At 57.3% G+C, this 24749-nt stretch overlaps 2 protein-coding genes across 3 annotated transcripts in view; one reads left to right on the top strand and one right to left on the bottom strand.

Annotated features, from left to right (window-relative positions):
• The window catches only part of NR2C2 (nuclear receptor subfamily 2 group C member 2), a 33660-nt gene extending 19555 nt beyond the window's left edge, over window positions 1–14105 (top strand). Inside the window, exons 11-15 of one of the 2 annotated variants that reach the window (XM_069497729.1) lie at window positions 1643–1782; window positions 3217–3354; window positions 4351–4456; window positions 8517–8749; window positions 14043–14105. In XM_069497729.1, the coding sequence (XP_069353830.1) occupies window positions 1643–1782; window positions 3217–3354; window positions 4351–4456; window positions 8517–8691 (559 nt within the window). In that variant the 3' untranslated portion in view covers window positions 8692–8749; window positions 14043–14105. Of the gene's footprint in view, window positions 1–1642; window positions 1783–3216; window positions 3355–4350; window positions 4457–8516; window positions 8750–14042 lie in introns of those variants that run through there. The other variant, XM_069497730.1, reaches the window with a different exon arrangement.
• On the bottom strand, window positions 11742–22299 carry MRPS25 (mitochondrial ribosomal protein S25). The gene is made up of 4 exons (XM_069497735.1): window positions 22086–22299; window positions 19604–19710; window positions 16147–16234; window positions 11742–15828 (listed from the first exon to the last, which is right to left on the bottom strand). The coding sequence occupies exons 1-4, from the start codon at window positions 22217–22219 to the stop codon at window positions 15636–15638; spliced, it is 522 nt and encodes a 173-aa protein (XP_069353836.1). The 5' UTR covers window positions 22220–22299; the 3' UTR covers window positions 11742–15635.
• Between the last annotated feature and the right edge of the window lie 2450 nt (window positions 22300–24749).

Genomic DNA, 24749 nt, shown 5'->3' with positions numbered 1-24749 from the left:
CCTCCTCCTCCTCCTTGAACCCTCACGAGGGGCTGAGGCCTGTAAAGCGCCTTTCCTTCCCCACCATACGGGGAGGACTCAGTAGAAGACAGCGTGGAGCTGCTGGGCCGGGCAGGTGGCAGGCAGTTGTCACATGGTGGCCTCGCTTGCCCGGTTAAACGAGAGAGGCCACCAGAACTGGCCCCGGGTCGTCCGAGGAGAACTGGGGAGGAGGTGACACTGAGGACATGCGTTGGCAAGTCACTGTTAACTTCCTGGGGGAACGGCCTGGCCCTCGCTGCCACCCGGGAGGTGGCGTGACCTTGGGCATCTTGTCGGTGACACCGCGGCTGTTGGTCCTGGTGGGGGAGCTAAGGTTTTTTGAGAGAGGTTGAAAAGCGATCCACCCGCCGCCCTGAATGTGTCTCTCGAGTTGTGATCTGGAACTTTCTCCCGCCCGGTTTCTCAGCCCGGACTGGACAGAACCCGCGACCACCTTTATGAAGGCGGTTTCGGTCGTGTTTCATGAACAGGATAAAATGCCAGACACGCACGGCAGCCAGGGCTATTGTCACCTTGCCGCGCCCGGGCCATCCTCAGGGCAAAACCAGAGCCGGCAGCCCGGTCCAAGCAGCCCAGCGTCTCGGGCCTTCTGGGGTCTGGGGACAAGAAAGGGACATGGTGCATTTGGCGTTTGCTGAGGCTGGGCCTGTCCCCCCTGCTTCTGTCCTGGCCCCCCGCTTCTGTGGGGCGCGTTTCTGCCCTTTGGAGCCCACGCTCGGCTTCTGGTCCTTTGGCCCCTGCAGCCTCTCCCGACCTCGGCTGCGGGACCGAAGTCACAGACGCCTGTCCCCCCGGGGCAGAGCCAGGCCGGGACCGCTGAGGACGTAGAAGGCCGTAGCAGGGAGTGACAGTTTGGCCGTGCTTGTTAAAATCGCTCATCCCTTAAATCCAAAGAATGTTTTTGAAAGAGAATAGAGGGTTTATCAAGCAGAGGAGCTGGAACGAAGACATTGATGGACTTTGTCGTTTTCCTGGAAAATGATCCGGGACACGCCACAGACCAGAATCCATGTGTTCTGCAGGGCGCTGGGGGCTTGAGCCCGTGCACCCCAAATCCAGAATCCGTGCATTCCGGGGGGCGCTGGGGGCTCGAGCCCATGTATCCCGAAATCCAGAATCCACGCATTTTGGGGGCGCTGGGGGCTCGAGCCCATGTATCCCGAAATCCAGAATCCACGCATTTTGGGGGCGCTGGGGGCTCGAGCCCATGTATCCCCAAATCCAAAATCCGTGCATTCCGGGGGGCGCTGGGGGCTCGAGCCCGTGCACCCCAAATCCAAAATCCGTGCATTCCAGAGGGCGCTGGGGGCTCGAGCCCGTGCACCCCAAATCCAAAATCCGTGCATTCCGGGGGGCGCTGGGGGCTCGAGCCCGTGTACCCCAAATCCAGAATCCGTGCATTCCGGGGGGTGCTGAGGGCTCGAGCCCGTGCACCCCAAATCCAAAATCCGTGCATTCCGCGGGGTGCTGAGGGCTCGAGCCCGTGCACCCCAAATCCAGCATCTGTGCATTCCGGGGGGCGCTGGGGGCTCGAGCCCGTGCACCCCGGGTCCTCGCCGAGCGCCGCCCGGCCCTGACGCGGCCCCGTGTGTGCCCGCAGGCAGGACTGCAACACCAGCCTGGTGCGGGCCTGCTGGAACGAGCTGTTCACGCTGGGCCTGGCGCAGTGCGCCCAGGTCATGAGTCTTTCCACCATCCTGGCCGCCATCGTCAACCACCTGCAGAACAGCATTCAGGAAGGTAGGGCGGGGACGGGGGCCCCCCCGGCGGGACCCTGTGCCTGGGGGCGGGGTGGGGAGCCCGGCCGTCGCTCGGGGAGGTGGCACAACAACTTAGGGTCCTTTCCCGGTGAGAACGTGGAAATCCCTGCCGGACCGCGCGCTCGGCACGCGGTGACCATCAAGAAGCAGAGAAAGTTTTACAAGTCAAGTTCCTGATAGGCGTTTAGTGACGTGTGCAAAATAATCCCACGTTATATTTTCATGCACACGTGACGGCTCACTTTTTTTTTTTTTTTTCCGAGTACGGTAGTTCACGAATGCTCACAACCGTATACAGTCGGCACTGTTACCTCATTGGTTCCGATGGGGAGACTGAGGCGCCGCTAAAGCCCTTTGCTTGGCCCCAGATGAAACGGGAAGTAGCAAAACGGGGGGCGCAGACCTGGGTCTTGCAACCCCCTAATCGAAGGCATCTTTGCCTCCCCCGAGAAGCTCCTCAAGAATGAACGAATGGGCCGGGCGCGGTGGCGCACGCCTGTCATCCCAGCCCTCTGGGAGGCCGAGGCGGGAGGATCGCTCGAGGTCAGGAGTTCGAAAGCAGCCTGAGCAAGAGCGAGAACCCGTCTCTACTAAAAATAAAAAAAAAAAATAGAAAGAAATTAGCTGGACAGCTAAAAAAATATATATAGAAAAAAAATTAGCCAGGCGAGGTGGCGCATGCCTGTGGTCCCAGCTACTCCTGCAGTCCCAGCTACTCCTGCAGTCCCAGCTACTCCTGTAGTCCCAGCTACTCCTGCAGTCCCAGCTACTCTAGTCCCAGCTACTCCTACGGTCCCAGCTACTATGGTCCCAGCTACTCTAGTCCCAGCTACTCCTACAGTCCCAGCTACTCCTCTAGTCCCAGCTACTCCTCTAGTCCCAGCTACTCCTGCAGTCCCAGCTACTCCTCTAGTCCCAGCTACTCCCACAGTCCCAGCTACTCCCGCAGTCCCAGCTACTCCTCTAGTCCCAGCTACTCCTACGGTCCCAGCTACTATGGTCCCAGCTACTCTAGTCCCAGCTACTCCTACAGTCCCAGCTACTCCTCTAGTCCCAGCTACTCCTGCAGTCCCAGCTACTCCTCTAGTCCCAGCTACTCCTGCAGTCCCAGCTACTCCTCTAGTCCCAGCTACTCCTGCAGTCCCAGCTACTCCTCTAGTCCCAGCTACTCCCACAGTCCCAGCTACTCCTCTAGTCCCAGCTCCTCGGGAGGCCAAGGCAGGAGGATCGCTTGAGCCCAGGAGTCTGAGGCTGCTGTGAGCGAGGCTGACGCCACGGCACTCCAGCCCGGGCGACAGAGCGAGACTCTGTCTCCAAAAAAAAAAAAGAGTGGAATGATTCTGCCGAGTGTTTGCACCCGCGGGTCTCCGCGTCGTGCCCAGCCTCTCTGAGGCCGTGCGCCGTGTCCTTGCAGACAAGCTGTCGGGCGAGCGGATCAAGCAGGTGATGGAGCACATCTGGAAGCTACAGGAGTTCTGCAACAGCATGGCCAGGCTGGATATAGACGGCTATGAGTACGCATACCTTAAAGCTATAGTTCTCTTTAGCCCCGGTAAGCTCTGCAGTGGGGACTCGCCGCACTTTGCCTCCCGTGTCTACTGCGATTTCCTAGCGTGAACGTGTCGTCCCGTCGCCCCGCGGTGTAGACAGGGCCCTGCCAGGCTGCCCGCGTGGGCCCCGTGTGCTCGAGACGCGTGCTTGGCTGGCCCCAACCCCGTGCAGCCCCGAGGACACGGGCTGCAGACCCCGGGTGCGGGGTGGGGGGTGGCGGGGGTCATGCATTGGGCAGATTTAGTGTGTAGCGTGATTAAGGGACCGGAGCACACGGAACACGCGTGTCCTGCTGGCCAGTGTCCTTTGCTCTTTCTGGTTTTGTTTTTTTTTTTTTTTTTGGTTTGGTTCTTTGCCGATTCCCGGGCTCTGTTAACACCGGCATAGATAATCCGGTAGAGATTGAAGCTACACGCTTCCCCCGTGGTCTCGGGGTACGGCAGGGCCGGCTGCGGGGGAGGAAGAGGAGGCAGAAGACAGCCAGGCCGGCCTCACGCGCCCGCTGCCCTCGGTGGTGGCCGCGGAGCCCATCGGGAGGTCACTCAGGGTGACCGTTGTCCTCGATGGCCGGCCGGGGTTGGACACACCTCAATCTTGTCCCTCCTCCCCGGCCATCCACTCACGGACGACAAAATAGCTAATAAAGGCTGGGAGAAACGATACGATCAAGTAATCTACAAAGTCGATGATGATTTCTGATTTTATGGCATCGTTTGAAAGTCGATGTGTTTTCTAGAGTAGTTAAGAAGCCGGTGGGGGGGTGTTAGACGCCCGAACCTTGACCCCCTCCCTCCTGCTGGGGACCTTCCGGCCTCGGCCGCAAACGGAGGAGAAGCCTGCGGGTCCCAGTGGTGCCCAAGCTAAGACCAGCCTTCCCGTCCCTTCTGTCGTGCTTTGGAGAAGTCTGTCGGAAGTTTGAGTGAAAGTAAAGATCGGAAATCTGCCCGGGAGACTTTGCAAATACAGAGGGGGCCGGGGGGTGTTTTCCTGTTTCCAGATCACCCGGGTTTGACGAGCACCAGCCAGATTGAAAAGTTCCAGGAGAAGGCCCAGATGGAGCTGCAGGACTATGTGCAGAAAACCTACGCGGAAGACACGTACCGGTGAGACGCCCGCGCGGGGGGCGAGGACGAGGGCGGCGGCCTCAGTCCTTCCGGATGTAGATGCTGTCGCCGTCCCCGGCGGCCGGGCAGAGCCTCCGTTAGATGACACTTTCACTCCTTTTTTTTTTTTTTTTTTTTTCCTTTGGAGACAGAGTCTGGCTCTGTCGCCCGGGCTAGAGTGCCGTGGCGTCAGCCTCGCTCACAGCAGCCTCAGACTCCTGGGCTCAAGCGATCCTCCTGCCTCGGCCTCCCGAGTAGCTGGGACTAGAGGAGTAGCTGGGACTAGAGGAGTAGCTGGGACTAGAGGAGCAGCTGGGACTGTAGGAGCAGCTGGGACTAGAGGAGCAGCTGGGACTAGAGGAGTAGCTGGGACTAGAGGAGCAGCTGGGACTGTGGGAGCAGCTGGGACTAGAGGAGTAGCTGGGACTAGAGGAGTCGCTGGGACTGTGGGAGTCGCTGGGACCAGAGGAGTCGCTGGGACTGTGGGAGTAGCTGGGACTGTAGGAGCAGCTGGGACTAGAGGAGCAGCTGGGACTAGAGGAGCAGCTGGGACTGTGGGAGCAGCTGGGACTGTGGGAGCAGCTGGGACTGTGGGAGCAGCTGGGACTGGAGGAGTAGCTGGGACTGTAGGAGTAGCTGGGACTAGAGGAGTAGCTGGGACTGTAGGAGTAGCTGGGACTAGAGGAGTAGCTGGGACTGTAGGAGTAGCTGGGACTGTAGGAGTAGCTGAGACTGTGGGAGTAGCTGGGACTAGAGGAGTAGCTGGGACTGGACGAGTAGCTGGGACTGGAGGAGCAGCTGGGACTAGAGGAGCAGCTGGGACTAGAGGAGTAGCTGGGACTACAGGCATGCGCCACCACGCCCGGCTCATTTTTTCTATATATATTTTTATCTGTTCAGCTAATTGCTTTCTATTTTTAGTAGAGACGGGGTCTCGCTCTTGCTCAGGCTAGTCTCGAACTCCTGACCTCGAGCAATCCTCCCGCCTTGGCCTCCCAGAGTGCTGGGATGACAGGCGTGAGCCACCGCGCCCAGCCGACACTTTAGTGCTTGAATTCAGAGGTGGGGACAGGGCAGGGACAGCCCCAGGCGAGGAGGGTCCGGACTCCAGGGTCGTGTGACGTGGGGAGGCCTCAGACTGCTTGACCTTAATTGGAGGGTGTCACCCGCCCTCGGGTAACACCGCGCGTGAGGCTCGGGTTCCCATGGGGGTCCCCCTTGTCCGGAATAGTCTGAGACCTGCCCCTCTGCCCAGCGTCCTCTGAGGTGGTGGCACTAACGGTGACAACTGACAGGAACTGAGTCTGGCCCTGTGAAGGAGGGGGCGAGTCGCACAAAGTACTGATTTTACCCTCCGATAAACTGACAGACAAGTCCCTCGATGTGGGCCAGATTTAATTGACCGTGTTCTTTGTGGTGGGTGCTCGGCAAGAAATAAACAAAAATGAGCCTTTCTCCTGCGGATCTGGGCGCCAAAGTTGTCCAGATCTATCCGAAGGCGGAACGCGCCGGCCGGGCGGGGGCTGCAGGAATCTCCGGGGTCCTTTCATGTGAAGCATTTCCTATTTGTTCCCTACCGTGTCCCCCGAAAATTTTGGAGCACGCTTATAGTCCCAGCTACTCCTACAGTCCCAGCTACTCCCACAGTCCCAGCTACTCTAGTCCCAGCTACTCCTCTAGTCCCAGCTACTCCCACAGTCCCAGCTACTCTAGTCCCAGCTACTCCCACAGTCCCAGCTACTCCCACAGTCCCAGCTACTCCCGCAGTCCCAGCTACTCCTCTAGTCCCAGCTACTCCCACAGTCCCAGCTACTCCTACAGTCCCAGCTACTCCTCTAGTCCCAGCTACTCCCGCAGTCCCAGCTACTCCCGCAGTCCCAGCTACTCCCCCAGTCCCAGCTACTCCCCCAGTCCCAGCTACTCCCGCAGTCCCAGCTACTCCCGCAGTCCCAGCTACTCCCCTAGTCCCAGCTACTCCCCTAGTCCCAGCTGCTCCTCTAGTCCCAGCTACTCCCCTAGTCCCAGCTACTCCCCCAGTCCCAGCTACTCCCCTAGTCCCAGCTACTCCCCCAGTCCCAGCTACTCCCCTAGTCCCAGCTACTCCCCTAGTCCCAGCTGCTCCTCTAGTCCCAGCTGCTCCTCTAGTCCCAGCTACTCCCCTAGTCCCAGCTACTCCCACAGTCCCAGCTGCTCCTCTAGTCCCAGCTACTCCTCTAGTCCCAGCTACTCCCCCAGTCCCAGCTACTCCCCTAGTCCCAGCTACTCCCCCAGTCCCAGCTACTCCCCTAGTCCCAGCTACTCCCCTAGTCCCAGCTGCTCCTCTAGTCCCAGCTACTCCTCTAGTCCCAGCTACTCCCGCAGTTCCAGCTACTCCCGCAGTCCCAGCTGCTCCTCTAGTCCCAGCTGCTCCTCTAGTCCCAGCTACTCCCCCAGTCCCAGCTACTCCCCTAGTCCCAGCTACTCCCCCAGTCCCAGCTACTCCCCTAGTCCCAGCTACTCCCACAGTTCCAGCTACTCCTCTAGTCCCAGCTACTCGCCCAGTCCCAGCTACTCCCACAGTCCCAGCTACTCCTCCAGTCCCAGCTACTCCCGCAGTCCCAGCTACTCCCGCAGTCCCAGCTACTCCCGCAGTCCCAGCTACTCCTCTAGTCCCAGCTACTCCCGCAGTCCCAGCTACTCCCGCAGTCCCAGCTACTCCTCCAGTCCCAGCTACTCCCACAGTCCCAGCTACTCCTCTAGTCCCAGCTACTCCCGCAGTCCCAGCTACTCCCACAGTCCCAGCTACTCCTCCAGTCCCAGCTACTCCCACAGTCCCAGCTACTCCTCTAGTCCCAGCTACTCCTGCCCTCCCAGCTACTCCTCTAGTCCCAGCTACTCCTACAGTCCCAGCTACTCCTCTAGTCTCAGCTACTCGGGAGGCTGAGGCAGGAGGATCGCTGGAGCCCAGGAGGTTGAGGCTGCTGTGAGCGAGGCTGACGGCACGGCACTCTAGCCCGGGCGACAGAGCCACACTCTGTCTCCAAAAAAAAAAAAAAAAGACCGTTTTGTGCGTTTACTTCTAGAAACCTTGGTGTATTTGATGTAACGGAGATGCTCAACACCAAAGGTTTTGTGACCCTTTTTCGTGTCATACACAACGAGCATTAACAGTCTCCATCATCATTTTCCATGGCGGACATTTCCCTGCTGGCGTAAACGTCGGCTGTTCCCAGTTCGGGGTGTCCTGCACAGGGCCCCCCGAGTTCCTCGGGGAGCAGGCCTGGCCGTGCGGGGGACCCCCTCCAGTCGTCCAGGGTCCCCCCCAGGGCCGGTGCTCGGTGTCGCCTCCCAGCCACGCTTTCTCCAAACGGAAGCTTCTCCACTGCGTCGTGTGTTGCAGTGACGCCAACTGGCTACTGGAAATGGGGACAGCCCAGAAAATAAGTCCCTGCCAATCCCAACACCCACGGCCCGGCCACGAGCAGCGTAGGGAACGTTTTTCTAGACGCTTTCTGCACACGCGTGCACACACACGCAGACACGCACAGACACGCACACACCGGGCTGGGCCGTGCGTGCCGCCTGGCAGCCTCGCGTTAGACTTTTGCAGAGCGGCATGTCGTGGGTGTCTTGTCCCTATCAGGAAACCGAGACCCTTGTCATCGTTTCTGACGGCCACCGTGTGCAGACGCTGTGTCAGCCTGTCCTGTCGGTGGGACCCCCGAGTGCGGTGCTGGGGCTGGGACAGTCGAGGTGGGAGGGACAGCGTGGAGGGGACGCGCTTAGACGTGCATTTTGCACTTGTCTGATTTTTTTTTCTTTTCTGTTTTTTTTTTCTTTTCTGTTTTTTTTTTCTTTTCTGTTTTTTTTTTCTTTTCTGTTTTTTTTTCTTTTCTGTTTTTTTTTTCTTTTCTGTTTTTTTTTTCTTTTCTGTTTTTTTTTCCCCTCGTGATAAATTCCCATAAGCGGAACAGTTGGAACAGTTGCAATCCGAGAACCGGGAGGCGGTGGCTGGTGGGGCTCCGTGCGGTGTAGACGGGGGCTCCCTGGCCGACCGCGTCCCCTGTCGCCGGTTTTGCAGGTTGGCCCGGATCCTGGTCCGGCTGCCGGCGCTGCGGCTCATGAGCTCCAGCATCACGGAGGAGCTGTTCTTCACTGGCCTCATCGGCAACGTGTCCATCGACAGCATCATCCCCTACATCCTCAAGATGGAGACGGCGGAATACAACGGGCAGATCACGGGCGCCAGCCTATAGTGCCCGCCGCGGAGCCGCCGGGGACACGGAGCGCGTGGACGCGGCGCGGTGTGTGTCGGTATGTGCAAAAAAAAAAAAAAAAATCTCCCGTGTCGGCCGCGTCGTCCTCGCCTGTCCCCTCCCCCCCCCGCCCCGGCGACAGCACCTCAAAGACTTCGTGGGAAACTCTCCCCGTCCCCCGTCACCCCCGAGACACGTTCTCATGCCTTTTGACGAAGCCGCCGATTTCCGGAACGATCTTTTAAAACTCGATTTGTACCTAGAGATTCTCAAAGGGCAAAAAAAAAAAAAAACAAAAAACAAAAAACGACGAAAAAAAAAAAGGAGAAAGAAAAAAAAAATATGAAGTTTTATAATGTCAGAGACTTAGTATTAAAGAAAACTCAAAGAACCTAAGAGACGACAGTATGTGTGTATGTATAGTTAAAAAAAAAGCAAAAAAGAAATGTCCTTGGAACGCATAGGTACTAATGACCAGGGTAATGAGATTAGCACTTTCTAGGCACTTCTCGGCCACGCGCAGCGTCGGTGACGTGTCACCCGTGGGCAGGGCCGGCGGGAACCGCGTGTGTGTTTTGCCGCAACGCTACCGATCTCTGTGAAAAGTCGCTTGGGGCACAAGAGACAATCATTCAGGCGTGAGGACAGAAGTTGGCGTTTGTGTCGGTGTCGGGCTGGGTCCCCCGTGGGTGACATGTGTCACACGGCTTCTTGGCGTCACGCCGTGGGTGGGAGCAGGTGGCACGGTCGGCGGGGACACGACCCGGAAGCTTCCAGCCGTGGAGTTGACACTCGTCACATCCCCTGACTGCCCTGGCCTGGTCGACGCCGGGCGTCTGCAGATTGTTCTAGAAGGAGGGGTTGGCGCCCGACGGCTGTTTTTTTTTTTTCAGAGCTGGGTCCAGTCAGACGCTCACGGCCAAGCGAGCCGTGAAATTCCTGCAGCAGCTGAAAGAAAACGTCCCTGAGTCCCCTCCCCACCCCCGACCACGGGTGACACAGGGGGCCCTCCGCAAAGGCGGGCGTTGGAGACCGTGGCGGCGCGTCTGGTGGTCTGGGTGGCCGCGTGTGGCCCACATGGAGTGTCACGGCTCTGTCCCCGGAGGTTCCGGTCCCCCGGGAAGGACTAGTTCAGGGTCTCGCTGCCCGGCCGGGGCCACCGGGGCCGGGGAAGCTTTGAGGACAGCCTCTTCCTGCTGACCTTGAGCATCGGGGACGTTCCGGAATGTCCCCAGGCTCGGGACTTCTGAGGTCCCTGCACGCCGCGCGCGCTTGGCTTCTCCAGGCCGGCTGCCACGGGCCACCCCGGGGCGTTTTCAGGGGCGGCTGCGGAAGCCAGTCCCTGCTCCTTACAGGACAACCCCCGGTCCCCAAGGTGACCGTCTCTCTCCTCCTCAGTCCCAGCAGCCAGAGTGTCCAGGAGCAGCGTGTTTAGCAGGAGGTTATGTCTGACCCAGAGCTCCCGCCAGTTCCGGTGGCTGGGAGTCGGTGGCCTGTCCTGTCTGGGGACGGTGGCCCGTGCAGGGCCGGGCCGAGAGCTTTGTCCTTTGCTTTGTGTGGCGGCCACGTTAAAACGCACCCCATCGGGTTAAATCTGTGTCTGGTGAACCCGTTGGCCGGAGAATATTCAGAAAGATCCGGCCCGTGTGGCCCCGTGGGGACAGGTGGCCCCGTGGGGACAGGCTGACAAGGGCCACAGCCCCGGGGCGCTAAGCAGCACTTTATGTCGGTCACCGTCAGTGGGACCGAGTTGGGGACGGCGTCTCCAGCCTCTGAATTCCCTCCCGTTTGGGCCGAGCGAGACTCTGCGGAGCAGCCAGAGCGGCCGCCGGAAAAAGTGGTGGGAAGTGTTTGATTTTTCCGGCTTCGGTGATTTGTAACTTTCCAACCCGGAAGTGTTGTCAGTTTCACAGTGAAGACAAAGAGCCGGCCGGGGGCAGTGAGGGCGGGTCTGTCTCCGCATCTCTGTCTGTGATGAAGGGTCTTGGCAGCAGTGTGTCCCCTCCCCCATCCCCCACCCCCCTGGGGACCGCTGTGCCGCCCACACGGAGCCGCTGCCTCTCTGTGCTCCTCCCGGGAGCCGTTCTGCGCTTTCGCTGGCTTCCCGGATCCTCTCGTCCTGCCTGCCTTTCCTGTGGCCTTTTCTTTTCTTTTCTTTTTTTGAGACAGAGTCTGGCTCTGTCACCCGGGCTAGAGTGCCGTGGCGTCAGCCTCGCTCACAGCAACCTCAGACTCCTGGGCTCAAGCGATCCTCCTGCCACGGCCTCCTGAGTAGCTGAGACTACAGGCATGCACCACCACGCCCGGCTCATTTTTCTTTTTTTCTTTTTTGTAGAGATGGGGTCTTGCTATGTTGTCCAGGCTGGACTCAAACTCCAGGGCTCAAGCGATCTTCCTGCCTCAGCCTCCCGAGTAGCTGAGCCTACAGGCATGCGCCACCACGCCCGGCTCATTTTTTTTTTCTATATATATTTTTAGCTGTCCAGCTAATTTCTTTCTATTTTTAGTAGAGACGGGGTCTCGCTCTCGCTCAGGCTGGTCTCAAACTCCTGACCTCGAGCGATCCTCCCACCTCGGCCTCCCAGAGTGCCGGGATGACAGGCGTGAGCCACCGCGCCCGGCCTCCTGTGGCCTTTTCTCTGAGGGTCACGTCCCTCGCGTCCCAGACTCGCTCGGAGCCTCTGACTGCGGGTCCCTGTCCCCTCCCATCAGATCGGTCAGGGAAAGTCGCCCAAAGTCAGGAATGAGTTAAAAACATCCCGGCCCCACGTTCGGGCTCCGCCTTTCACGGGGCTCAGAGTCCTCGTTGGCGGCTTGTGACACTCTGGGCTTAGGGAGGGTGGCCAGCCCCGGGCAAGGACAGGCACACGGCTCGGGGACGTGGGACAGACACTGTCACTCCGTGGTCAAGGGGCTGTTTTCCAGAAGCATCTCAGACGGTGTCGGACTCAGACACGCACACGCTGGAGTTGGTGGGGACTGTCACTCGGGAGCGTAGGACAGGACAGGGAGAGATTTGGAAAGACCAAGTCACCGAGGCAAGTGACGCGTTTCCAGTTCCTCCTGGAAGGCGTCTAAGGAAGCCTCGTGCCACCGCCCCCCTGCGTGTGACGTCTGTGTGTGGGGACCGGGGGCCGCGTCCTTTCCCGTCTGAGCCCTGCCGTGTGCGGTTTGTGTCTCTCTCGTTTTGGGTTTTGTGTTTAATTTCAGGCGGAGTCGCCTGTAAGGTGTCCTGTACCCGCCCCGCGAGGGGGACCGTGCGTGTGTGTGTGTGAGCTTCTCGGTGTCGCTGTTGAACCTGCGCCTTGTCCTGTGGCTTTTGGAAATGTCATAGCGTTGCTGTCACTGTTCCCAGGCGGCCGCCCGCCGGGACAGGCCTGGCTGGGGTCCCGACCTCTGACGTCCGGACAGAGCAAAGGTTCTGACGCGGTGACGTTTCTGCGTGTTGTCTAAGCCCAGACCAGGGCCGGGAAGCCGGAGGCCGGTTTGTCCCCAAATGTCCAAAACCCGGTGGGACTCTCTAACCCGCTTCTCGCTCGGCCTGACAGGGAGGAGCTTGGGGTTGGTGGAGCTGTCACCGTCCCGCATGTCCAGAGCTCTGTCACCGGGTCCCCAGATGGGCACGGTCACGGGCTCAGAATGGGCCATGTTGGGGGGGACCTGGGTCCCAGGTGGTGGCCTTTTCCCGAGCTCGCTCTGGGCTCGGTCAGCCGTGTCCGGGGACACCGCCCTGTGACCCAGCGGGACCTCTCGTCCCCCCAGCGCCCGTGAGACCCGAACACCCCCCATTAATCGGGCTTTGGGCCGAGACGCCGCGCTCGCTCGGGGGCCGGGTTCTGGGAGGCGGGACCGCCGGTGACCGCAGACATTCGCCACCCGCAGGTCACTGGTTTTGGTTTCAATCAGCTGGCAAAGTGCTCAGAAATGACCTCGTGAGACCCCAGTACTCAGTGCCTTCTGTGACAGGGTGGGTCCCTCCCTCGGCCTGCAGCTCCTCCCAGCCTCCCCGACCTCGACCGCTCAGCCTCCCCGACCAGCCTCCCCGGCCCGGCTGTCCTGACAATCTAGTTAAAATAGTCTCTAAGTGGATCTTTAACATAGAAGTTTGCCTTCAGGTGTATTTATCATCTTCACAGCAATCTAGAAACTACTCAACTGGGAGCTGAGCACAAGGGCCTCCCGGTCGGGGGTCGGGGGTCAAGAGAAACGTCAGACGTTTTTACCGCCCAGAAACCGGTAACTTCCGCGTCTCCATATTCATACATGCAGCATAGGGAAAAAAAAACAAAAAACGTTCAGCATTTACGCGTTGCCTGTGTTCAAGTTTAATGTTTGCATAACATTTGGAAATAGCAGCAGACTTAACAGTTAAAAATGGCTTTTCTTTAGGAAAGTATAATCAGTTGTTGTCATTTCAACGACCACAGCACGCAGGGACCCAAACGCGGCCTCCGCCGCCCCCCGCCGGCGACTCACGTGCTGGGATATTTTTCTACAGCCTCCGCCGCCCCCCGACGACCCCGTAAACCGGTGTTGGAACAGTTTTCTAACCGAAAAGCTGCACATTTTTCACAGTACAGAGACTGTAGTTTTTACCCGTAGTCTGGACCTCTGTTAAAAATGTCGCCCTTTTAAAAGGCGACCGTCACCCAGGGAAATCCGGGTGTTTGTTGTCAAGATTTTTCTTGGGACCGGTTCTGTCGCCTCCGCCCTTCCCGGTATAGAAAATATTTGTTTCTCCCATTTACGTTTTAAAATTCCAGGTTCAGAACCTGTCGGAAGCCGTAGCTTCCCGCGACTTTCTCCTCCTCCGCCACCCGCCCCGTGAGATCACTTTATATGTGATGGCATTAAAGAAAAAAAAACAAAAAACAAACAAAAAAAACGGCATGTTGTTTTTAAACTGAATTTTATATCTAATCCATGTCTTCGGTCTGGAAGGGGACCGTGCGTTGTCCTGTGTACATAGCGTGTCGCGGTGCATGAACTGGCCGTGTGCATTTCACTCGATGCTGTGTCCATGTGGCGTTACTGTCGTGGCTGAATTACTACTACCTACCTGAGGTTTCTACCATTAAAAGTGAGTTAAAGACGAACGCGGATCCCGCTTGTCATTTCTCTCCGTAGCGGTGACGCCTGGGTCCCCCGGATGCCCCCCGGGGAGCCTGGTGGCAGGTGTGTGAGGTGCCCCGGTGGCTGTGTTCCTGCAGCTCGCGCCCCGGCCGCGGCGGCCGAGGGGGGTCTGGTCTTTGATGGGGGCCCACGGGCCGTACGTAGAAAAGTCCCGGCAGGACGAGCGACACCGGCCGGGAAGGGCGTTTGCTCTCGAGGGTAAAAGTGTCTTCTTGCAGTTTCAGAAGTTGGGCCTCGCGTCATCTGACCTCTCGTGTCCCAGGTGAGGAGGGGCTCACGGCAACTCAGCGGCCGCCGGAGCAGCGGACAGGGGACGGCGGGGCCGATGGCGGCCACTTCAGAAGAGCAGGAATCGAGCACGTGTCAACTGCAGAGTCCTCAGGGCCACCTTCGTCTCTGCTAACCTCCCGTTTCTGTGCGTTTCAAAGCCGCCTTTCATCTCTACCCGGCGACACAGGAAGAGACCCCGGCTGGGGCGACAAGAGCCCGAAGGCGCTGAGAGCTTCCTGGTGGCCAAGTAGAAAAGTCCAGCCGGCTGGTGGCACCGTCAGGACTTCGGTCGGCTGCGTGGGAGCAGCGGGAACCGGGGACAGCGTCCCCTCCCTGCCCTCCGAGTGCCAAACTTCAGTTCCACACCGTTCAGCGAGCCTGTCCCCGCAGGGACAGCTGTGACCGCTGCGAAATCAGCCCACACACCCGCCAGCTTCCCGCCCAGCGCCCCGGAGCCGCCCCCCCGAGCGCAGGTCTGCGCGAGACCCCCACAGCCCGGGACGTGAGCAAGTGTCACACGCACAAGGATTTGAAACCCGCCCGAGGTAACGTGACTCCCCGGCAAAGCACGCTGCGGTTTCACACGTCACGAGCTGCCTCTGCGCCCACGTGACAGGTGGACAAGCCAGGTAAGGGACCCCGGGGGGCCTCGGGGCTCGGCCGGGGCCCTGCTGCCCCTCTGTGACTCCCGTGTCCCCCGTCCCCCTCTGCCCCGCGCAGGCCAGGCTCCCTGGCCGAGGGTCCCCTGGCATCTGTCGTCCGGCGGGTCCTGCCCTTTCGATTGGTGGAACCTGCTCTTCAGGGGACCGTGGCGGACGCCGTTTCCGGAGCCGAAACCAGCTGCCTTCAGGGAGGGACCCGCTGGGAAGACGCTCGGTGACAGATGCGTCTCGGTGACAAAGGCATCGCTTCCTCTTCCAAGCCTCCATGAGCCGCGACTGCAGGAGTGACCAGGCCGCGGGGCCCGGCGGGGGCCCGTCCCTGAGGGGGCCCGTCCTGCTGTCCCCAGGGCCCCTCCGTCTCTGGCCCGTGGCCGCGGTGTCAAAGGTGAGCGAACACTGCGGCGTTGCCTTTGAACTTCTGACAACCACCCCGAGGACCCGGCTGGAGGGGCGTCTACACGGCCGGCCCCACGGGACCCCGGCGGCCCCGCGTTCCCCAGAGGAGGGTCTGGAGGGAGATTCGAACCCAGCGGGGACCAGGAAGACGGTCGCAGGCCCAAGACGGGTGTCGACACGCTGTGGCCCGACACCGTCCCGGCCAGGAGCCCCGGCTTGGGGCCGCCCGAGTGAGTGACAAGCGCGTTACGTCCCAGTCCCTGGATCTAAGAGGAACAGAAGAAGGAAAAAAAACGAACTACAATAAAAAAAAAACAACAGTGTTTTCCTGAGCCACAGAGCAGACAGAGTCACCCGGCAGCTCGCTGGAGGACACCGTCTCCCCACGTCCCGCGCCACCACCGTGTGTCACGGGCACCTTTGATTGCGAGGGCGTTGCCGGGGTCGTCTCTCCGGGGACACAGCGGTCCCGTCCCCGGGGCCTCAGTCCCGGGCGCCGGCCCGGAGCGCGGCGCGGTACTTGCCGGTCATCTCCGGGGGCAGCGGCACGAGCCCGGGGCAGGGGACCTGGCCCTCGACCTCGCACATGCACTGGCGCGGGCAGTACTTGCGGGGCCCGAAGTTGGCCGGGTGGGACAGCTGCTGCCGCTGCTGCTGCTCTCTCCGGAGGGTCTCCCTGCGGAGGGGGACACACGGCCGCGGAGTGTCAGGACGGGGGGGACGTCTCGGCCCGGGGAGCCCTTCGGAGAGCCGGGGGGACCCGGGGCTCCTCGCACCCAAAGTCCTCCCCATCTGCACGGGGACCTGGAGCAGAGGGGGGACCGCAGCCCCCCAGGCCACAGGGCCAGACACCTGCCAGCTCCAAACCGAGATGTCCCCGGGGAGAAGCCTCGGCCGCTTTCCAGCCCCCCGCCACCCCCGCCTGCCCACCCCGTCCCCCCGCAAGCCCCCGGGCTGAGCAGTTTGCGGTCCCCAGCCCCGGCCGGCCACTCACTCGCTCTTCCCCAGGATCTTCCTGACGTGCTCCACGATCTCCTGGTTGCTCTTGGTCTCCACGTCCACCAGGACCTGCTCCCCGGAGTCTGCGGGGGAGGGGGGGGCGGGAAACTCGGGGTGAGCAGCGGCCGGGGCTGCACACAAGCACGCTCCGCTGAGCTTTTAGAGGCGGAAACTTTTTTTTTTTTTCCCACAGTGAAATGCGTGCATTATCCGTTTGCATACCCCATAACCCACCCTTCCTTCCTCCTCTCTTTATAGACATGAGCAGACGCAAAAAACTTTTTTTTAGCTCTGCTGCAAAAGCAGATTGTGCCGAGGGAGAGACAGCCCATGTTCATGGATACACTGGACCTTGGTCACGTGGCCAATTCCCCGCACGCTGATCCACAGATCCGATCCAGTGATCTGATCCACAGATCCGATCCAGTGATCTGATCCACAGATCCGATCCAGTGATCTGATCCATAGATCCGATCCAGTGATCTGATCCATAGATCCGATCCAGTCCCCGTGCAAATCCCAGCAGGTATTTACTTCTGTCCAAGCTGACAAGTTGGGCCTGAGATTCGTACAGAAAATGCTAACGACCCCAAACAGCCGCACGGTTTTGAAAAGCAAAAAAATGGGAGAAAATGTTCAACTTTCCAGTTCAAATTAACCAGACGTTGAAATGCCTGTGGTCAGCACTAACATAAGGACAGACACGCGACACAACAGAACGAGCCTAGACGCAAACTCTTTATCTGTATGGGCGACTGATTTTTTTCAGCAAAGACGCCACCCTAAAAGTCAATGAACACAGTCCTTTTTTAATAAATGGTGCTGGGACAACTGGCTGGTCACAGGCACATAAGTGAATTTAGATCTTTACTCCACAAGATAAAGCAAAAAGAAAAAAAGCAGACAAAACCTCAAAAAGCATCAGAGACCTAAATGTAAGAGCTAAAACTTTAAAAAAAAAAACTAGAAGAGAACATCGGAGAAAAATCTTCATCACCTTACCTAGGCAAAGATATTTTTAGATATGACATTAAAAAAAACCCAAAGTTCAATAAATTGAACTTTTAATGGAAATCCAACATTTTGCAGTTTAAAAAGACATGCTAAGCCACAGTCTGGGGGAAAATCTTTATGATGGATACATCTAATAAAGGATTTGTGTCCACAATATATAAAGAACTCTCACAACTCAATAGGATAAACAATCCAATTAAAAAAAAATGGGTAAAATATTTGAAAAAAACACGCAACAATCCAATTAAAAGAAAAATAGGCAAAATATTTGAATAAACATGTAATCCAAAAAAATTGCAATGGCTGATAATCATGAAAAGATGTTCAATATTAGTCATCAGGGAAATGCAAATTAAAAGCACAATAAGATGTTACAGTGGCTTTTTTCTTTTTTGAGACAGGGTCTTGCTCTTCCCCACCCCGCGAGTGGGTACCACCATGGCTCACTGCAGCCTCGAACTCCTGACCTCGAGCGATCCTCCTGCCTCGGCCTCCCAGAGTGCTGGGATCACAGGCCTGAGCCGCCGCGCCCGGCCCAAAATTTTAAAAAATGGTCCCTATCAGGTGCTCATGAGAAAACAGAATAACTAGGAACTATCACACAGTGCTGGCGGAAATGCAAAATATTATTACTGCCATGGTAGCCAGTGAACTAAGACTAATAAATACTAAATAAATAAACTGTAAAAGAAACACAACTGTCTCTATTTGCAGATGACAATGATACATAGAAAGTCCTGAGCAATCTAGAAAATAAAAACCACATGAAATAGTCAGCGAATTTAGCAAAATTTTCAAGACATGACCTTACCACAAAATTTTGTCCACATACAAAAATCAACGGTCCTTCTAACCACCAGACAACTGGAAAATAAAACGTTTTAAAATACTATTTACAGCAGTCACAGAACATACGCAATGTTGTTAAAAACCTCCAATCTCCACAAAATGATCTCTAACGCGATTCCCAGGGAATCCCGATCAAAACTCCCAGCGAGCTTTGTTCTAGAAACTGCCAAACAGATACTAAAGTTTCTATGGAAAATGCAAAGGACCAAAATAGCCAAAGTGACAGCCCAATACAGTTGGACTCATATTTCCTCATTTCAGCGCTGACTGCCAAGATTAACACTGTCTAGTTCCAGAAACTTCTCATCCTCCCAAACAGAAAACCTTGTCCGTACCCTGCAGTCTCTAGTCCCCTTGGCCCTGGGCAGCCGCTCTCTAGCTGTGGACTTACGTATTCCAGATACTTCACACAAAGATGACAAGGACACTAAGAGGGGGAAAGTAATCTCTCAAACGTGCTACGACACACAACCAGACAGCCCAAACTTAAAAGACGAAAATGAACCCCAATCCCTCCCCCACTTAATACAAGAGAACAACTCAAAGTCCGTCACAGGCCTAAACGTAACATCTGAAACTATGGTATCTCTCAAGGGAACACAGGGGACATTCTTGGAGGCCTTGGGGTGGCCAGAGACTTCCTGGACGGGACACAAAAAGCATCAAACATAAAACAAAAAGACGGGTAATGTGGAATTCATCCAAATGACAACTTCTCTTCAAAAGACACCGTTAAAGACAAACTTGTTACAAAAATAAGTGGACCAGCCGGGACAACACAGCAAGACCCCATCTCTACAAAAAATTTAAAAAGAGGGAGAGATGTACGTGATATTTCTCAAGGGAACACAGGGGACATTCTTTAAGGCCTTGGGGTGGCCAGAAAAGCATCAAACATAAGAGAAAAAGACGGGCAACGTGGAATTCACCCAAATGACAACTTCTCTTCAAAAGACACCATTAAAGACAAACTTGTCACAAAAATAAGTGGACCAGCCGGGACAATATAGCAAGACCCCATCTCTACAAAAAATTTAAAAAGAAAGAGAACCGTACGTGGCCAACAGCTCATGAAAGGCACATCACAGAGAAATGAGGATAAAAACTTCGGTTAGGACGGATGACATTCAAAACACTTAACGCCGTGGGAAAAATATGGTCCTGAGAGAGGGCCCATGTCCTGATCCCCCAGAACTTGGGGACGCACAGCAAAAGGGACTTGCAGATGTGACTAAAGCTACGGACCTCGACGTGGGGAGGTTATTCTGGATAATCCGGTCGGCCTGATTCGATCACGGGGGTCGTGAAAATCGGAACCTGCCCAGGCTGTGGTCAGAGGTGACGCTGGCCAGGCAGGACGGCCACACGCAGCACGTGGCTGGCTTTGCAGACGGAGGAGCAAGGTGACCAGAGAAAGAGCGTGTGCTCGGGGACCCGCGGGGTCTAGACAGAAGCGGCGAGAAGTGGATTCTCTCTGGCGCCCCCTCCGGAAAGGCAGGCCGTGTGGACGCTGCCCGCGGAACCACGAGAGGGTGTGTCTCGTATTCAGCCACCGATCGTCACAGCCCTGGGACACCCTCGTCACTCACCCAGGTAGAAGCGCAAGAAGGGAGACGGCGTCATGTTCTTGAACATCATGATCTGCACCCAGGGGTTCTTGTACTGGATCTGCGGGATGTTGAAGAACACGAACTTCCTGCCAGAGGGAAGAGACGCCACCCGTGAGAAAAAGAGTTTTTTAACCTAAATTTGTTTGTTTGCCCGCGTGGGTTTTTCTAATGACAAGGCCTAGAGCTTTCGTCACATTCTCTGGGGACCTCGCTCCCCACAAAAAGGCGGAGAAAAAAACAGCTCAGAGGGATCTTTCCTGCGTGTGTTCTCACGGGGGGAGGGAGGGGTTGGGACCCCCCCCCGGGGGAGTCATTTGAGGGGACAGAAATCCCTATCCCGACCTGCCCTGCACATAGCCTGAAACTCACCAACACGAAAAAAAAAAAAAAAAAAACGAAGAAAAAAAAAAAACGAAGGAAAAAAAAACGAAGGAAAAAAAAAAATGGAGGAAAAACAAACAAACAAACAAACAAAAAAAACACGAAATGACAAGGGCTGGGCTCACACCCGTCATCCCAACACTTTGGGGGGCCCAAGGTGGGAGGATCGAGCAAGACCAGGAATCCGGGGTCACAGTGAGCTACGATGGCACCACCGCGCCCCCGCCCGGGTGACAGAGCGAGACTATTAATTATCTTGATTTGCGCGGATACGCGGGGCACACGTGTGCGCAGAAAGTTCCCGGGGCTGCATCGTTCCGGTGGGCACCGCCTCTAGGCTCTGCCAGGATTTTAAAATAAACGAAGTTATGGAAATACACAAGGGGGGTGGATATTTTCGCGATCTGAGAGGAGAGGAACACGTTCAAACCGAGGAGGTTTAAAACAGAACCGTTAACTCTGGCTAACGTTAAAACCTTTGCGCGGCAAAAATGTATCCAAAACAAATTTGACATTCGGCAAACCAAAAGCAAAATGTGTGCAAAACGTAAAACGAAGGGCTTTTCTCCTCTGTGAAATGGGCAAAAAATAAATAAATAATTAAAAATCCAGGAGGAAAAAAAAAACAAAACAGGAAAAAAACCAAAAACACCAAGCAAAAAAAAAAACAAAGGGCTAATTCCCTCAATAAGGAGTAGTACATGTCATTCATCCAACCGATGGCATCTCACGACAACAGGCAAGGGCCACCGACAGGCGGCTCACAGAGCAAGACACCCGGACGGCCCAGCCTCGTATGAAGAGGTTCTCAAATTCTTCCCAATAAAGTCGTGTCAATTAAAATGATTCCTTTTCACCTCTTATGTCATTACAGATTTTAAGTGATGGAAGTGAGCAGACACTTCTTTTTAAGAACATGAATCGGTCAGGCGCGCTGGCTCACGCCGTCATCCCAGCACTCGGGGAGGCCGAGGCGGGAGGATCGCTCGAGGTCAGGAGTTCAAGACCAGCCTGAGCAAGAGCGAGACCCCGTCTCTGCTAAAAATAGAAAGAAATTAGCTGGACAACTAAAAATATATAGAAAAAGTGAGCCGGGCGTGGTGGCGCATGCCTGTAGTCCCAGCTTCTTGGGAGGCTGAGGCAGGAGGATGGCTTGAGCCCAGGAGTTGGAGGCCAGCCTGGACAACATAGCAAGACCCCATCTGTACAAAAAAGAAAAAAAGAACAATGAGCCGGGCGTGGTGGCGCATGCCTGTAGTCCCAGCTACTCGGGAGGCTGAGGCAGGAGGATCGCTTGAGCCCAGGAGTCTGAGGTTGCTGTGAGCGAGGCTGACGCCACGGCACTCTAGCCCGGGCGACAGAGCCAGACTCTGTCTCAAAAAAAAAACCCAAGTCAATTCAAACTCTTCCCCTGCCACCACCTGCCACTCGATGAGTCCCGCTGTGCTCCGGGCTCGCGGAGTCCCCCTACTGGGGCACAGCTGACATGACATGACATGACCCCGCGTCCCGGCCGGTCCTAATCAGCCTCCCTCGCCCCCAGCCGCAAAGCCCCGCTCACCACCCGCTTCCCCCGGGGGGCAGCTCGGACCACCCAGTCGCTTGCGCCCCCCGGAGCTGGGGAACAACGCAGCTTCTGCAGGGACCCCAAGACAGGGAATCCCCGAGAAGCATCCAGAACCCTGCGGGAGGGGACCCGGCCGATGCCAGCAGCGGTCGCTTCTCCCCTTTCACCCCCACATCAGCCATACACGGGGGGGGGAGGGGGGTCTCTCCTTCCGGGACCCCGAGGAGCAGCAGCCCCGCCCCCCCCCAAAGCCGGGGGGCGGAAGAGCCGGGATCCGAGTCGGTGCTGGGGGTCCCGGGGCCGGGGAGGGTGACCGCGTCCCCCGCGCCGGAGCGAGGACCCGGGGGAGCGGGAGGGGTCCCTGTCCTGCGCACCCCGCCCCCGCCCGTCCCGACTGCCCCGCTGTCCCCGTCCCCCGCAAGTCCCCTCGTCGCCTGTCACCAGGCCGCACGGGCCCCGCCCCGCCCCGGGCCGCCCCGCCCCCACCGCGGCCTCGCGGGCTCCCGCACCCACCTGGCGCCCTCGCCGAGCTCCCCGTGCGAGTTGTAATTCACCGTCATGACCTTCACCGAGTCCTTGAACACCACGTCGCCCTGGCTCAGGTACTGCAGGGTGCGGCGGATGGGGAAGCGGCCCTTCATGGGCATGGCGGCGGCGACACGAGGTGGCCGCGCGGGCCACGAGCACGGCAGCGCCCGACGGCGACCGGGCGGACTCGGCAGCCCGGGACGCCGGAGGCCACTTCCGGCGCGCCGAAATCCACTTCCGGCGCGCCGAAATCCACTTCCGGCGCGCAGGCGTCCGGGAGGCGCTTCCCGGAGGGCAGCGCGCGTGCGCGCGCGCGCCGCGAAGCACCCTGGGGCTCGTAGTCCTGGCCCGCGGCCCAGCCCTGCGCATGCGCCTTGGCTTCGGAACGCCCTTCCGCGGGAAAAGTTGGCTTTTCAGTCAGGGTCTGTGAGTGTCGTCGTTCCCGCTCTTGCGGGAAAATATTTTTAAATAGGCTCCGACTCAAGTCAAAGAGACGAGGTTACAATAGGGAATAATCAGGACAGCTGAAGTGTGGAGGCGAAGTCAGCTGATGATTTTGCTATTCAACTTCAAAGAAGTGAATTTCTCTCTCTTCGCGTCTGCAGTGTGGAAATAAAGCGCTTGAACGCCGCCATTTCTAACGCTAACGTTAAAACGAACTGATTTTCAAAGGGGAAAAAAAAGACGGTTTGAGATCTGCCCCTTCCGAGTTCAGCCACTGAGCGGCGCGACACTTCGGTTTTCTCATCCGCAAACTGTGGACGAGATGCGTTTGTGAATTCCTCTTCCGGATCTGAGAAAAGTTTTATTTTCTCCTCTGTTTTGGAGAATCATTTTTGCCAGATACAGAATTCTAGATTGGTGGGGTGTTTTGTTTTAATATTTCACTCCCTTCGTTTTTTTTTTTTCCTTGGCCCACTTTTGTCACCTTCAGCCCGAGACCATGTTTGAGCCCGCGCGGCCCCATCCCCCAGCTGGCCCAGCTCACACCCCCCTTGCTACGACTGAGGGCCAAGCGGGTCGGGCAGACCTGGGTTTAAACCCTCCCTGCCCCGCCGACTAGCTGCGTAGACTGAGCCGCTCTCAGTTTCCACCAGTGTGACACGGGGGGTGAGAGGATCTTGACGGGTGTCGCCTCAGGCTCGCGTGAGACGGTTCATCCTCACCAACGCCGCCGGGAGAACTTGGGACGAGGGACACAACGGGAACCGTCATCTGTCCCCCGCTCGGGGGGCTTTCACCAGACAGCTAACACAGGGGCTGGGACTGTCTTCTGATCCTCCATGTCACCGTCAGAAGGGGGTGGGGCTGTCACCGGGTGATTCCCACTGGTAACACACCTGCACACACACACACACACACACACACACACGAACGTCTGTTATTTTATTTTTTTTTAAAAAAGGTTCCCATACGAGACTCCAAAGTGGCACGTGCAACCTGACCTTTGACCCGACAGTCACCGTCTGCAACCTGACAGAGACCAGCTTGTCATCTCGAGCCCCATCGCCAACCCTGCCGACGTCCAACCCACCGCGGTGGCTCGTGATGACTCAGGGGGACGTTTTAGCATCTGGACAGCGAAGCCGCATTGAGCGACACGCACCATCCGTGTCCTCAGTGTATTAGACGGGGGGGAAATAAAAACGGCACGAAAGGGCAATGCCAACGTCCTTGGCTGCCTGAATCCCAAAGTCTCGTCCATTCCGTGACCGTGATCCGTGTCTGGGGACAGCCGCGGTGCCCCAGGCAGGCCTCGTTCGTGGGCCGAGGGGACGGAGCTGTCAGTCTCCAAGGACGGCGCGGGGCAGGGTGAAGTCTCGAAGAGGTAAAAGCTTGACGGCGTGGTCACCGTGACGGGCCACCGTCTCCCTGCTCTCAACCCCTCTCTGCAAATCCGACTCGGCGTCCGGCACACGGTACGACTGAGGGGACAGAATTCCGACTCCCGCCGTGTAAGAATGAACTGGAAGGACTCACGAAAGCACCCAGGCGTGGAAGAATTCAGTCCCATCGGAGGGATCTGATTTCAGTTTGCTTTAGTTCTATTTGGTGTGAGTTGCGTTTTTGTTTTTTTTCTCCAATAGTTTTGAAAAAACGTTTCTTGTGTGTTTCTCGACGCTCTTAGTTACTTATTTGCTACCTGGGGTCAGTTTCAGGCCAAGGGGGTAAGTTTAGTTTCGTTGAAATCAGCAGCTGATTAAAAGAGAGATGCTCGCATAAGAAAAGCAATGAGGACGAAAAGTGGCAATGAGCTTCTGGAACTGCCTCCTTTTTTTGGCACAGAGGGTCGCCTCCTCTTCAGCCCAGAAGTGACAGACCAAAGAGGAGGAGGAGGAGGAGGAGGAGGAGGAGGAGGAGGGGGAGGGGGAGGGGGAGGGGGAGGAGCCAGCCAGACATGGAACCCTCCAGGGTAACTAACTACGGGGAAGGTCATGGCCCCCGGGGAAGGAAAGAGGACTGTGACAGGCAACATTTAGGACGCCTGGTCCCCAACTTCCCCCGAAGAACAGGGCTGGAACCTGGCAGACACGTCCTTATATTTGTGAGCAGATCCCGAACTCTGGAAGGTTCCTCCACACACCCTCCCTCCCCGTCCCCACAATGCCATACGGGTTTTTCATTCAGCCAAAAGCCCCAGCAGGGGCT

The sequence above is a fragment of the Eulemur rufifrons genome, chromosome 22, assembly GCF_041146395.1.
Source record: "Eulemur rufifrons isolate Redbay chromosome 22, OSU_ERuf_1, whole genome shotgun sequence".
Taxonomy (NCBI): domain Eukaryota; kingdom Metazoa; phylum Chordata; class Mammalia; order Primates; family Lemuridae; genus Eulemur; species Eulemur rufifrons.
This window is presented reverse-complemented; position numbering and strand designations above follow the sequence as displayed.

Coding starts and splice junctions, on each gene's coding strand:
- MRPS25 (XM_069497735.1), bottom strand. CDS start 22,219: ATGCCCATGAAGGGCCGCTTCCCCATCCGCCGCACCCTGCAGTACCTG. Junction 19,711..22,085: donor GAGCTCGGCGAGGGCGCCAG/GTGGGTGCGGGA, acceptor TCCCTCTGGCAG/GAAGTTCGTGTTCTTCAACA. Junction 16,235..19,603: donor CTTCTTGCGCTTCTACCTGG/GTGAGTGACGAG, acceptor CCTCCCCCGCAG/ACTCCGGGGAGCAGGTCCTG.